Below are 15,902 nucleotides of genomic sequence, written 5' to 3'. Positions count from 1 at the left end.
GATTCCCTAGTTTTTCCACATAACTGAATTCTTCATCCCTAGTACCATTCTGGTACATCTCCTCTGCACCCTGTCCATGGCCTTGATATCCTTCCCAAAGTGTGGTGCCCAGAATTGGACACAATACTCTAGCTGAGGTCTAACCAGTGATTTGTAACAGTTAATCATCACTTCCTTGCTTTTGTACCCTGTGCCTCTGTTTATAAAGTCAAAAATCCCATATGCTTTTTTAACAGCCTCCTCAACTTGTCCTGCCACCTTCAAAGATTTGTTTACATACACCCCCCAGGTCTCTCTGTTCCTGCACCCCTTTTAAAATTGTACCATTTAGTTTATATTGCCTCGCCTCTTTTTTGTTCCAAAATGCATCACTTCATACTTCTCCGCATTAAATTTCACCTGCCATGTGTCTGGCCATTTCACCAGTCTGTCTATGTCCTCCTGAAGTCTGCTATTGTCCTCCTCATTGTTTAAAGGTAAATGGAAAGCATGCTACTCAAGTGAATGTGAAACAATCAAGTTTTAAAAGCAAAATACTGCAGATGCTGGAAATCCAAAATAAAAAATGCTGGAGAAGCTCAGCAAGTCAGGCAGCATCTGTGGAGAGAGAAACAGAGTTAACGTTTCAGGTCGAAGACCTTTCGTCAGAACTGGAAGATGTTAAAATAGTTAAAGTTTTTGAGCAAGTACAGAGCCAGGGGAAGAGGGAGGAGTGAGGGGAGGGGAGGAAAGAACAAAAGGGAAGGTCTCTGATAGGGTGGAGGGCATGAGTGAATAAATGACAAAAGGGATGATGGTGCAAGGCTCCATCTCACCTTCCATCCCACCTGCCTCACACATTCAACGTATCATCCTCCGTCTGTGGAATTTGCTGCCCCAGGAAGCTGTGGAAGCTACATCATTGAATAAATTCAAAGCAGAAATAGACAGTTTCCTAGAAGTAAAGGGAATTAGGGGTTACGGGGAGCGGGCAGGAAATTGGACATGAATTTAGATTTGAGGTTAGGATCAGATCAGCCATGATCTTATTGAATGGCGGAGCAGGCTCGAAGGGCCGATTGGCCTACTCCTGCTCCTATTTCTTATGTTCTTATGTCATTTCCGCTACCTCCAGCATGATCCCACCACCAAACACATCTTCCCCTCCCCTTTCAGTATTCCAAAGGGACCGCTCCCTCCGCGACACCGTAGTCCACTCTTCCATTACCCCCAACACCCATTCTCCTCCCCACAGCATCTTCCCGTGCGAGCGCAGGAGATGCAACACTTGCCCCTTCACGTCCTCCCCACCGACCAGGGCCCCAAACACTCCTTCCAGGTGAAACAACGGTTTACTTGTACTTCTTTCAATTTAGTATACTGTATTTGCTGCTCACAATGTGGTCTCCTCTACACTGGGGAGACCAAACGCAGACTGGGTGATCGCTTTGCTGAGCACCTCTGCTCTGTCCACAAGCTTGACCCTGACCTGCCGGTCGCTTGCCATTTTAATTCCCCTCCCCACTCCTACTCTGACCCCTCTGTCCTCAGCCTCTTACACTGTTCCGATGAAGCTCAACGTAAGCTCGAGGAACAGCACCTCATCTTTGGTTTCGGCACTTTACAATCTTCAGGACTCAACATTGATTTCACAAACTTCAGATCATAACCATTTTTTTGGTCAGCTGGTGCTGGAAACGGTTCTGCTGCTGCCATTTACAGCTACTCCTGATCAATCTTTTGTTTCTTAACCTGTCCCATTACCACTTTCCTTGTCTTGCACCATCATCCCTTTTGACATTTAATCACTCTTGCCCTCTACCCTATCACAGACCTTCCCTTTTGTTCTTTCCTCCCCTTTCCCTGGCTCTGTACTTGCTCAAAAACTTTAACTCTTTTAACATCTTCCAGTTTTGACGAAAGATCTTCGACCTGAAACGTTAACTCTTGTTTCTTTCTCCACAGATGCTGCCTGACTTGCTGAGCTTCTCCAGCATTTTCTGTTTTACTTAATCTATTCAGAAGTTTATTTATTTGTGTGTGTGTGTGTGTGTGAAAATGGTTATATTTAATATTCACATCTATATAATTAAACGTTTTGTTTCTGTAATATTTATGCCTTAATACTGTTGTGAGCCTGCAATGTAGTTGGTTGGCTCACATTAGCCACTTAATATCTATACGCACCTATCCATTTCAACCTATTCAACCTATTTCTAGCTGTTATGATAGTTCTCTGTTAATTCTCCACCCACTCTATCTAGCATTTATCCCTCTTGGGGCTCTGCTTTGCTCCCTCCAAAAGCTGCCCTTTGTGTTCCAGCTCTGTTGCCTGGCTTCCCTCTCTTGAGTGTTTTGGTTTTGCTACACCTAATCCTGCCCTCCCCCGAGCGCTCCAGCTTTACTCTGCTCTGCTCCCTGCCAGCCCTGTCCTGACTCCTTCAGCTCCATCCCTCCTCCCCACTGAGGCCTACCCTGAGGCTTCAGCTTTGCTTCCTCCTTCCTTTGCAGCAATTTTAAAAGAGTCTCTTCCCCTGCCACGCTCGTCAGCTTCTTGCCTCTGCAAGTTGCTGTTCTGCCACCATGCTTCCCAGTCACCATGTTCCCAAATTGGGGTAAAGCAGGATGCTGCTGTAGATCAGTGGCATGTGTTTTAAAGTTGCTGAGTGATGCTGTCCTGATTAAGTTCAGGATCAGCACTCACGAAAATCAGTTGACCTATTAGCGCTGAGGCTTATGAAGTATATGGGCTGTCTTAAAACTTGTGCTGTTGGTCTGTAACAGCAATACTTCCTTGACCCCAAATACGGGAAGAGTATTTTCCCCACTCTCATCACACTTCTGGCTTACAAATCTCTCTCCACTTCCTCCCGTTCTTGCTTTGGGCTCTGCTCTGGGCTTTTTCTGTCCTGAACTTTTCCTGCTATATCTTGGGCATTGGGACCTGCAGTGGTACATCACTTTTCCAGTTATGGTTTCCATGTCCTGCCCTGCTTCCTTTCAACTTCAGGAATGTGCTCCCTTTCCATCACAGTTTCAGACCTTGTGACCTCCAGGGTCTAGGCCCCGGACTTCCGCTTTCACCCCGGCCCATTCCCCCATTTTCCTTGCCCACGTGTTGCAGTGGTTTCTGGATCTGCTAGTACAGTTGGGCCACAAATCCATTCCAGCATAAACAGGGTACCCCCTGTTGATACTTAGCCCCTACCCCCCCAGCAGCTCACACTGCCTTCCAGCACAGGCTGAACTTCCTACTCCCTCCCATCCTCTGCTCTACAGTCATTGTCTTCTAAATGCCCCATCCAGAGTTTCTCTTGTATATCACAGCACCAACTGGATGTCTTCTCTTGACCTAATCCTGGTCTCTTCCTGTCTTACCCCCAGATTCCCAACTCTCACTGGGTACATTATGGCTTTCATCTTATTGTGTGCCCTAGCTGTTTTAAAAAAAAATTAAAAATTATGAATTCTATAATAAAGGAAAATGTGTAAGATATATACAGAGATGGTGAAAAGATGGAGGGAAAGCAGACTTACAGAATGAATGAGGAAATGGGTTAGGGACAAAGCGGCAAACGGAGAATACAATGAGAAAAGTTTGAGAGCCATACAGAGAGGAAAAAGTGGAAAATGAAGTGAAAGTAGTAGAGAATGGTACAGGGAGAGTGCTCAAGTTTTTATCTTTGTCTCTGAGCAATGCCACAGGAGATCAATTTTTTTTATTCGTTCATGGGATGTGGGTGTCGCTGGCAAGGCCAGCATTTATTGCCCATTCCTAATTGCCCTTGAGAAGGTGGTGGTGAGCCGCTTTCTTGAACCGCTGCAGTCCGTGTGGTGAAGGTTCTCCCACAATGCTGTTCGGAAGGGAGTTCCAGGATTTTGACCCAGCGACGATGAAGGTCCGGCGATATATTTCCAACTGATGTGTATTTATAATTAAGAACATTTTGGGACATTTTAAACTGATAAATGCTCTGAATGGACATATTAAATAATCATTTATCTGTCAATGATCTATTTGCTTACCAAAACAGTTGTTACAATCGCAGCTAAAATGCAAATTCAGTGCATGGTTTTTTTTGTCTAAGTCATGGATGTATTTGATTTGTAGTGGTGGTAGTTGGGGGGCTTGCGACCAATGGAATGATTTGGGGAATGGGAATACCCATTTTATTGCATCATCATTGGATTCCCCTTTATCACTGACTGTGGATTTTATTTTATAGGAATCCCTATGCCATTCACTGAGATGGATTACAAATTAAAAATGTTACTTGCATGGATGACATTTTAAAAAGTGCTTGAATTTGTTGACAAGTAAATATATTTGCAGATCTCTTGTGGTGTTGTTCGTGGCAAGTCAGATGATTCATTATTTTCTAAGGACAGGAACGTTACTTCTTGTGAACCACAAAGCATTATTCTTCTGCTAAAGTGTAAATGTATGTCATTTAAAGACTACAAAAGTGTAAGACCATGTAAAGTGTGAATGTGTATCAAATTAAGTAAACACTAGGCTCTTGCAGATGTTCATTAAAAAACTGCTGCTATTAAGTACTGGGTGAGTTCATATAGGAGGTAATTAAGACGGCAGAAATTCTCTTTGATATTTTCTGTTTTATACTTTTTTCTTTGGAAAATGATAAAGTTGTGTGTGACATTTGTAACTGTAACACAAAGATCTGGTGCCAGAAATTTATAAGCAATTACTGCCCTCTGATTGACTTCTGCAGTTCATAAATAACTACAGTTACCAGGATTTGCCTAGCTAGCTGTTATCCTGGCTTGTGTGTTTAAGGCCACTTCTCTGAACATCAAAACTGTGCTTCAGAACCAGGAGCACCCTGTGAACGATGCCATGGTATATTTGCTAGTATAATTGAACTACATCCGTTATCATGTTATGAGTAGAGCTCAAGACCGCAGACTAAATGTGTGCGCAATGCATGCTATTCTGTGCACACCAAAAGAAAACATTGTATTGGTTCATAAGTCTTGTGGTGGGATGCTAATGCAGTTTTTTTTTCTTTCTCCACTGACTTCAGATCACACCGGTCTATGAAGAATGGGTAACCATTGACTGGTATCAGTTTTTTTGCTTGTGGGAGAACTTGTCAGCCTCAATGAAGAGAGTAGCAGAGCTGGTTGGAATTGAGGAAGGTTTCTTGGCTCGCTCAATTAAAGGGAAACTTATTCCCAAGACTGACAAGCAGCACAGACAAATGGCCATTCATAAAAGGTACTGATGATATACTGATTTCTATTTGTTTAGTCAATGTTTCTCACCACCTCCCCTGAAAATATTGATTCATTGCTGGGGTATGGATCCATGGAATCTGATCATATCCTGGACAGAAATGGTTCAAGGAGTATGCCCACCATCACCTTCTCAGGACAACTAGGGATGGGCATTAAATGATGGCCTAGTCGGGGATGTCCACATCCCAAGAATGAATTTAAAAAAACTTACCAAAGAGACATTATTAACATGAGTTTTGATGGTAAGGCTATTTGATCATGGTGGACACATCATAACCAAGCCTAATCCTGTTCTTACCCAACATTCTCATCTACTTCCAGCAGAGGTAACTGGATAACAATTAGTGGCAATTCTAGCCATTCTCTAACCAGGGGGCTGTAGCCAATTGAAGCAACCTTATCCCTGCCCCTGCTGATATCAGCTAACTAAGCACAAATTGGGTGTTGAACCTGGGACTTTTCCGGTGTGTATGGCTCAGCTCACTAGATAAATTCACTGACTCATTTAAGAAAGCTATCTTGTACTTCTAATTTGCATTTACTGATATGCCAACTTTATATCTGAATTTAAGTTTGTGTAGTGTTTTCCTTTTAAGTTCCACCCCCTTCCCATATTCCTCATTATATGATCCAGGAGGTTAGAATTATTCTGTAAACACACAACCTAAGAATGGCTTCATTGTTACTCCATAGATGTTTCTGATGGTTAGAGTCAATTTCCTGTATTTGGGTGGGTTTTATCCATTCTCAGTCAGATCACTAGATGGAGTATTCCATTTCAACAGGGGAAACGACAGCAGCTGGTGGTTCTTCCCTCCCCAACCATCCCACCACCAAATAGAAGTATTAGCAGATCATGGTGAGCTGAGAAGGTTATTGAGAAACCTGATGCTCAAACCATGTTATACTACTGGCTGAAAGAATTAGTGTGCAAAAAAAGTTTTTTAAAAGGAAGTTGGTGAATTATATATAAAATTCTTGTATCTAATATGTCCACCACACTTGAAAGTATAACATGGGCAAAGCCTATATTACACTTGGACCTGATTGGCTCAATGTTAAAGATCCCATGGCACTAGTTTGATATTCCTCCCTCAACCAACAAAGAACCATAGAAAGGTTACAGCACAGAAGGAGGCCATTCGGCCCATTGAGTCTGTGCTGGCTCTATGCAAGAGCGATCCAGCTAGTCCTATCCCCGTAGCCCTGCAAATTTTTTCCTTTCAAGTACTTACCTAGTTCCCCTTTGAAAGCCACAATTGAATCTGCCTCCACCACTCCCTCGGGCAGTGCATTCCAGATTCTAACCATTCGCTGTGTAAAAAAGTTTATCCTCATATCACCTTTTGGTTCTTTTGCCAATCACCTTAAATCTATGTCCTCTGGTTCTTGACCTTTCTGCCAATGGGAACAGTTTCTCTCTATCTATTCTGTCTAGACCCTACATGAGTTTAAATACCTCTATCAAATCTCCTCTCAACCTTCTCTGTTCCAAGGAGAACAACCCCAGCTTCTCCAGTCTATCCACGTAACTAAAGTCCCTCATCCCTGAAATCATTCTAGTAAATCTTTTCTGCACTCTCTCTAAGGCCTTCACATCTTTCCTATAGTGCGGTGCCCAGAACTGGACACAATACTCCAGTTATGGTTGAACCAGTGTTTTATAAAGGTTCATCATGATTTCCATACTTTTGTACTCTATGCATCTATTTATAAAGCCCAGGATCCTGCATGCTTTTTAACCGCTTTCTCAGCCTGCCCTGCCACTTTCAACGATTTGTGCACATATACCCCCAGATCTCTCTGTTCCTGTACCCCTTTTAGAATTGTGCCCCTTAGTTTATATTGCCTCTCCTCTTTCTTCCTACCGAAATGTATCACACTGCATTTTTCTGGGTTAAATTTCATCTGCCACGTGTCCGCCCATTCCACCAGTCTGTCTATATCCTCTTGAAGTCTATCACTATCCTCCTCGCTGTTCACTACCCTTCCAAGTTTTGTGTCATCTGCAAATTTGGAAATTGTGCCCTGTACATCCAAGTCATTAATATATATCAAGAAAAGCAGTGGTCCTAGTACCAACCCCTGGGGAACACCACTGTACACCTCCCTCCAATCCAAAAAAACAACCGTTCACCATTACTTTCTGCTTCCTGTCACTTAGCCAATTTTGTATCCATGCTGCTACTGCCCCCATTTTTCCATGGGCTTCAATCTTGATGACAAGCCTATTATGCAGCACATTATCAAACGCCTTTTGAAAGTCTGTATACACCACATCAACTGCATTGCCCTCATCGACCCTCCCTGTTACCTCATCAAAAAAACTCTATCAAGTTAGTTAAACACGATTTACCTTTAACAAATCCATGCTGGCTTTCCCTAATCAATCTACACTTGTGCAAATGACTGCTAATTCTGTCCCAGATTATCGTTTCTAAAAGTTTCCCCACCACCGAGGTTAAACTGACTGGCTTGTAGTTGCTGGGTTTATCCTTACACCCTTTTTTGAACAAGGATGTAACATTTGCAATTCTCCAGTCCTCTGGCACCACCCCTGTATCTAAGGATGTTTGGAAGATTATGGCCAGTACCTCCGCAATTTCCACCCTTACTTCCCTCAGCAACCAAGGATGCATCCCAAACGTAATCAATAAAAGATTAGCTGGTTATCTCCTTGCTGTTCGTGGCATCTTGCTGTGTACAAAAAGGCTAAATGTTTGCCTACATAATAAATCAACACACTTGAAAAGTAATTAGTTAGATGTGAATTGTCCAAGAGATGTGATGATGATGTACTATGTAAATCAAAGTTTTATTACAACGTGACCCTTGATCTAGCCTTTTGTTTTTCCTTTGCTGATGGTTTCCATAAAGATGGTTCAAGAATAACTGCTATTTGCAATATTAGGAAGTGCCTAAAGGCCATGAGAGAGGCGATGTGACTGATTGCTACTTCCAATGTATACATATCCATCTGCCATGTTATAAAACTGGAATTTTAAAATTTCTATTATATATGGCTTTCCCCCCTGTTCATTTTTGTATATTTATCCTCTTTATCCTCCTGGCCTGCAATTTCAGCTAACAAGATAGATGCAGAATCTGCTGTTAGATCACCATCAATTTCTCCTGCACCTGGAGGCACTAGATATTGTCCAGACACAACACTCTCTGATTTTCCTCTCTTCTGATTTCTTCCCCCACCCCACAGGGAGACACCATAGCCTTCGCTCAGCACCTTTCTGCTCAACACAGCTCAGATTGGGAATTGAGCAGAGCAGAATGTTGGTCTCTGCGTTATCCTGCACAGTGTCACTGAGCTTTTACAGCCCTCAGCATTATTGCACCACCAGGAGATTAAGTTTTGCATTGCAATTACTAACAGTCTTAAATAAGTTTGCAAGCACTCTGGTTACAAGATACTGGATTTTTAACCACTTTTACAAAAAAAAGTTTGCGCCTCTTGATTTAAAAAAGAAATCGTGAAATCTTCACTGTCGTATTCACATTTAAAGAGGGTCTCTTCAACCACCTTTTAAAAGCCTGAAAACAAATGACTGTTTTATAAAAATCCTGACCCTAAACTGTATATTTTATTGACTCTTTGTTATATGTTAACCCCTTCAAAAATGAATTGTTCCCTTTGATAGTGGCTTAAACTGAATAAGTGATGTAAGCAGCATGTCTGAAATTGAACAGCTGAAGTTCTATACAGCCCACAGTGTCTACATCCTGTCAGCATTCATGCTTTATGTGGTCAGTGAGCATTTTGAAGTCAGTGTCTGCTTGTCTATATTTGCAGATGAAAATCAGTGCTAACGTATGCTCTGCTCTTCAACATCGGGTAGGAGGTGGGAATAGTGCAAAGCATAACATTTTGATAGCACAACAATGAAGCCTCAGAGTTTGCCGTTAGAAGGACTTCTACTGAAACCCCCACCATTGTCAAAAAGCGAGACACATACATTTACTGGTGTCCCTCAGTTCTCCCTTGTTCCTGCACTTCATGATTTCAAACCTCAGGTCAAAGGCAGTGTGGCAGCGGAATCTGCTCTTCACCCCGACACATACGGGCCAACCTAGAAAGACTGACAGCCTCAAAAAAACTGGCAACGCAAAAACAGCCCTGAAATAAGCCTATGGCATGTAGTTACACTGAAAGTGCAGTGAGGCAAAAAAATCATAAATTAAGTTACAAACATACCCAATATTCTATTTTTATGCATAGCAGGAGATTATGACAAAATGTGGGGATTTTTAATAATTTTTTGGAGAAATTGCAGTATTCCCACCTCCTACCTGATGTTGCTGCTGCTCTGTGCATGGAACATTATTGTGGGCAGTAATTCTCGTGCTAGGAATTCCTTGCCAAAGCAGAATTTATCTACCAAAGCAATAACAGTATTGGGTAGGAATCAGGAGTAGTGGAGAGAGGGGAGAAGGATGCTAGTGTGAACTGGGAGGAAGTGATGAAGAGTGCCAGGGTGAACTGTGGGATGAGAGGGGAGAATGAGAGTGCCTGCATGAATGGGGGTGTATGGAAGAGTGCTGTGTGTCGCTATGACAACCATATAAACATTTTTAAACCATATAACAACCAGATTTAGCAACAGATTACCAAAATTTATTCACAAAGCCTGCAATTTCTCCAGGAAATTAGAAAAAATCCCCACATTTTTGTTATAATCTCCTGCTATGCATAAAATAGAATATTGGGTATGTTTGTAACTTAACTAATGATTTTTTTTGCCTCACTGCACTTTCAGTGTAACTACATGCCATAGGCTTATTTCAGGGCTGTTTTTGCGTTGCCAGTTTTTTTGAGGCTGTCAGTCTTTCTAGGTTGGCCTGTATGTGTCGGGGTGAAGAGCAGATTCTGCTGCCACGCTGCCTTTGACCTGAAGTTTGAAATCATGAAGTGCAGGAACAAGGGAGAACTGAGGGACACCAGTAAATGTATGTGTCTTGCTTTTTGACAATGGTGGGGGTTTCAGTGGAAGTCCTTCTAATGGCAAACTCTGAGGCTTCATTATTGTGCTATCAAAATGTTATGCTTTGCAGTATTTACTGTGAATCATGGTTAATCTGCATGCCGAATGTCTTGTTTTCTCAATGCTCCAGGTTTTTCACCAGCCTTGTGTTACTAGATCTCATCAGTGAAGTTCCTCTCGGAATTGTTGCAAAGAAATACCACTGCAGTCGAGGACAGCTTCAGTCTCTGCAGCAGTCTGCAGCAACATATGCAGGTGAGAGTAAAAAATGATAAAGAACAGCTCTAAACGTAACCAGCATACACTGCTTTTAACCAGAATTGGAAACATCTCTTTTTTTCTTGTGCATGACTGATTTTGTTTTGGAGTGACACAGTTCTTTTCCAAAGCTATTTTGATGGCAGTGAAAGTGTTAACTAACCTTTTGTCTCTTGTACAGGTATGGTAACAGTGTTCAGTAACCGGCTTGGTTGGCACAATATGGAACTGCTCCTCTCGCAGTTTCAGAGCCGTCTTAGTTTTGGTATTCAACGACAACTTTGTGATCTGGTGCGGATTTCCTTGCTAAATGCACAACGCGCTCGAGCACTGTATGATGCTGGATTCGGCACTGTATCTGAGCTGGCACGGGGGAACCCTGCTGATGTAGAAACAGCTCTGAGAAATGCTGTCCCATTTAAAAGGTAGAAATTTAACTGGATATGTTATCTTAGGCTTTTAAGATTTTTAAGTGCATCAGTATAATGGGGTATAAACCTTGCCACACAATGGCATTTGTTTTGTGTAGGATTGACAGTTTTGCATGGTTTAATAAATTAAAAGATTGAAAGACTTGACTGTCAATGTTTCAGTATATTACCAAGACTTTTAAAATGTAATTTCTCTACCTCCTTTATTTTGAAATTTTTGTTTTAATTTTTAAAAATTTGCCTCATTTCCTGACTTAGAGATTTGACAGATTACCTCCTCCAAATCTGATCAATAATCAGTTGATAGAAAGTGTGCGAGTGAGGTCCAGGGCAAGTCATTCACATTTTTAAAGAATGCTTTCTTTGTGCAAGGCACTTGTACTATCTCCCTCTGACAGATATAGAATCATATACTTCAATTTGAGAAGGTTGCTGTTGTTACTGATTTATATTGCAAAACTTTCATATTTCAAGGCCTTGCACTAATTTTTGCAAATGAAATATTACTGTACATCTTTGCAAATGTTTACCAGTGGTGTAAACACAGTACACAATGGGAATCAGTGCAATTCTGAGTTTGTTAGAATAAGTAAGGCCAGCATAACCCCTCTATGTTTTTAATGAGTTTTCAAGGTTTTCCTTACTCTTACTATTGTGTTTCTCCTTTTCTTCGTTCTTTGATCTTTCTGTAAATGACACAATGTGGTTTTTATTTCTTTGCCTCTCCTTTCCTTCTGGATTATTGTTCAACATCTCTCAGCAGTCTTACAGCACTTCGTTCATTCTTCAACTCTAAGTCTGATCACTGAACTTTAGAAGGTTTTTTGATAGTGGGGAGCAATGTAGCTGATCCAGTCCTCATCCACTGGGCACACTTGCACTTTCCAGTAGTGATCAGGAGCAGGATTAATTGCTGTTCCTTCTTTTCCCTCACCCCACCCCTGAGGCATCGAGGACAATTGTAGCATTCCACCACTATCCCAGCTAAGATTGGGGATTGAAATAGGAACCCTTGTGGTCCGTGTGTTTCAGTGCCAAACATACAGGCACTGATTTTCTTGGCCCTCAACCTGAGCACAAGTCAAGCATAATGTACTTCAGGTGTGCTCTGCCCAAATCCACCCATATTTGCAGGTTCAATCCATTATAATGTCCCCAATACGACTTCTGTGCAGAAACTCCCCGTGGAAGGGATTTGCACCTGGAAGTGGGGAGGAAACTGTATTGAGGCCTGCAGCAGTGATAATGGCCACTGTACAATAACAGCAGCCAGAAATCCCCAGTCTGATGCTTGTCCTGCTGCCCGTAGGTTTTTTAAAAAAAAGGAAGCAGGAGAACTGCTTTACACATGAAATGTGCTACCGGAGTTAGTGATTGAAGCAGAAACCATGTCAATATTTAAGAATAGGGCATCCACGAAAATGAGGTGGTAGGTTTGATGACATAATTCCTGCCTCATTTCTAGTTAGAATAGTGGCTCAGAATTTCCTGTAATGGCAAGATCCAGCATGTCGATCTCACAGTTGAGAACTTACTCCATATTTTCCTGTATTTCTAATTAGAGTCTCTGTGCCTAATGGCAAATGTCCCCAGGAAAATCTGGACCATTGTGTTCAGTTTTGGGAACTCTACTTTAGGAAGGATGTCAAGGCCATGGAGAGGGTATAGAAGAGATGACCAAAAGTGCAAAGGGAGAAGCTAGGAGAATCATTTTTTACGCAGAAGGTTATTAGAACATGGAATGTCCTATCTGAAACAGAGGTGGAAACAGAAACCATATTGTGTTTAAAAGGGAAGTGGATAAATATATGAAAAAGATAAATTTATCAGGACAAAGGGAAATGGCAGAGGAATGGGACTGTGGATAGCTCTTTCAGAAAATTATCTTATTCCATGCTGTAAAATTCCATGATTACTTAAATTAAAATCTTATGGTCATTTCAGAAATAAAGCTGATAATCCTTTTCCCTCTCCAGAAATGAACTTCTATCAAAATAAACCTTTTTTATGTAAAAAGGGTGAGACTAAAAGTTTAATCTCAAAACTTGTTCAATAAATGCTTTACTGTCTTATCAGTTCCAGGAGAGCGGTTGATGAGAGTGAATACGAAGCTCAAGAGCGCAGGAAGACGCGATGTATCTGGGTGAGTGGAAGAAAAGGACTAACTGAGAGAGATGCTGCTGTCCTGATTGTAGAAGAGGCCAGGAATCATCTTCAACAAGATCTGGCATCGATGGGAATTGAATGGAACCCTGACCAGTTGTCGACTGTGGTACAGCAGGACCCTGCTGCGGCTGCTGCTGGGTCTGAGAGCAGTCTGGAACGTGATAATGCTGCATCTGTAGATCAGAATTCAGAGATAGCTAAGAAAAGCCCCAGAGCTACGGAAGTTTCAGTTGCTGGCCCATTTGAACATATTGCCATGAAGACTGAAGTAAATTATGTCCGGAATGCAGAAAGCCTGGATTTGAGTTGCAATAGGGAAACTGCTAACAAGCAAACATCAGATGGTCCTCCCGGGGAAAATATCTGTTTCACAGTTGATGGGCATGGTAAGACAATTGTGAAGAGCTTGGATCAGTCAAAAATTGGGCAGCATTTTGTGAATGACATAGAAGCTGTAAAAGGTGATGCTATCGATGCAAGGAATTCCTTTCTGGTAACTGATGACAGAAAAATTGGTGGGAACACTGAAGAGGAGAAGAGTGTTGCAGAAAATAGGGTTCAAATTTTGTACCAAATTCCGCATGAGAACAACGCTAATAATCTAAATAACGAAGAGCGCAGACACCTAATTATTAATGAGGAGAATAATATAAAGAGCCCAAATGTTGTTGGGTGTAAGTCCTCTGAGTTGTGTTCTGTCATAAGAGAGTTTAATGAGAGCTTTCAGTTGGACTCACAAATTGAGAAGATCATAGAGCAAGCTGCTGTGGTGTTGCCTACCTGTGAAAATCAGCAAGAAACTGAAAGCACTCAATTGACAGTGAAAGACCAATTCAGGTCAGAAAATGATGAGAGTTTAGTTAACATTAAAACAATTACAAAGCAGTCTGGTGGTAACACTTCTAATAGAAATGAGACATCAAGAAATAAGGCTGCTGTAAGACAGAAAACTGTGCAGTTAGCACATTCTAGCTCTACTGGTGGTCAGATGCAGAGCTCTGGAAAAGGAGTGTCTTCCAACTTTGTTAAATCCGTAATAAGTTCTCCTAATAGTCTTCCATCTCCATCCTTTGAAACAGGTTTGCCTTTGCTGAAAGCCAATGATTTTTCTTTAATTGATACTCAGCTAGAGAATTTCATGCTAGATTACAAGACACCAGCCTCAATTGAAGAAAGCATCCCAGCTGTTTCAGTTCAAAAGTTGAATGACACATTGAATAATACAAGTTCCAATGATGGAAGACTCAGTTTACAAGAACTTCGTGACCATTCCAGTACTGACTATGAGATGACCCTGAATATGAGCGATAGTTTATTTGATAGTTTCACAGAAATTTCCTCCAGTGATGATATTTTTGCACAGGGTTTTCCACCTGGCCAACAACCCATACCTGAAAGCCTGACTTCCTGTAGTCTGTTTGCAGAAAATGGAATACAGGATCAAAATGACATACAGAAAACAATTGATGAAGTTCCTGAAGCATGTTTGCACTGGAATGACTTGTCCTTCAAACTCTCTGATTTTAAAGATTCCTTCCAAAATGGCAATTCTGTCGATTGTGCCCTGCAGGGGTTACAGATGCATATTCTGGACAGAGATGCATCTTTTATTGCTGATTGCTTAAGATTGCAAGAACCGGAGAGATTGAATAGTCAGATAAAAAGTTGCAACCCAAAGCAAGGCCCATTAACTAAAGGGCACGGAGAAGGGTTATCTGACTATTTCGTGGAAAATAAGGTGGCAGACAACAGTAATTGGATGTGGTCAGACACTTCACTTGATCTAAGTCCAGGGATGAAAGAGATACTAAACCAACTGCCAGCTCCCTCGGGTCAGAGATATCCAAGTATAAATGTACAAACCAATGACCCGGAGAAGGACCACTGTTCGAGGCAATTCACAGAAATTGATGGCTTTCAGAATCATGCAACGAGAACCTCTGAAACTTCAAATCAGCAACAAAAGCTGGTGTTGTGTCAAACAGAGAAAACTTCTGACCGGATATCACTAAATCAAAGCAAAAAAACAGATGCAAATAACCAGTCACCAGGTTTAGAAATGGAAAACTGGCCCGAATCCAGGCCAGATAGTCGGAATGAAGTTCCTCCAACACCTCCCAATGAACCTATGACTCCCAAAATCAAAATAGCATTGACTGCAGCACCATTTGAAAGATCAGCTGAAAAGTGCAAAAAGCAGTCTTTGCCAAAAATAACTCCTGTTTGCTCATCTCATAAATCTGTTTTTGTAGCAGGGGAAGCAGGAAATCCCCCATCTCATCATGTTGCCTGTGGTCCTGTGGTGAATGGTGATGCTGATGGTTCTTTCATAGATGAAAGCTTTTTGCTTCAACTTTCTCAAGACAATTTATCATCACCTTCTGGCCCCTGTAGTGCAGAAACATTCACCATTATTGACGTGGCAAGTAGTCGAGTCCTTTTCCAGACATTTATAAAGGAGTGGCAAAGTAAACAAAGATTTGCACTAGCAGCTGCCTGTGAGAGAAAGGAGCATGTTCTGTCACCCAGCTCGGAGATAGGTGGCAAGTTTAAACAAGGTGGGTAAATAGATGTATATTTATAGAGAGGAGCAGCTTGTGCCATAACAGACTACACTAGAGGGTGGTAGAACATCAGTTCACTACTGAAAGCACCCACACAATGACTTTCCAACCTTGACTACCACGCTATGGGTGGGGCTGGAGGGTAGTTAAGGTCCTGTTTTTCAGCACTTGCTTTTTATTTTCCTTTTGCTACGAGTCATGCATTGAATGATTACATTTGAGTGTCAACGATCAAGCCTTGGTGACCTTTT

At 41.7% G+C, this 15,902-nt stretch overlaps 1 protein-coding gene across 1 annotated transcript in view; it reads left to right on the top strand.

Moving 5' to 3' along the window:
• Nucleotides 1-15,902, top strand: part of polq (polymerase (DNA directed), theta) — a 72,912-nt gene that overhangs the window by 34,771 nt on the left and 22,239 nt on the right. Inside the window, exons 14-17 of the mRNA XM_067993008.1 lie at nt 5,025-5,218; nt 10,363-10,487; nt 10,672-10,915; nt 12,998-15,645. Of these exons, the coding sequence (XP_067849109.1) occupies nt 5,025-5,218; nt 10,363-10,487; nt 10,672-10,915; nt 12,998-15,645 (3,211 nt within the window). The remainder of the gene's footprint in view (nt 1-5,024; nt 5,219-10,362; nt 10,488-10,671; nt 10,916-12,997; nt 15,646-15,902) is intronic.

This window comes from Heptranchias perlo, chromosome 11 (assembly GCF_035084215.1).
Source record: "Heptranchias perlo isolate sHepPer1 chromosome 11, sHepPer1.hap1, whole genome shotgun sequence".
NCBI classification, from domain to species: domain Eukaryota; kingdom Metazoa; phylum Chordata; class Chondrichthyes; order Hexanchiformes; family Hexanchidae; genus Heptranchias; species Heptranchias perlo.
This window is presented reverse-complemented; position numbering and strand designations above follow the sequence as displayed.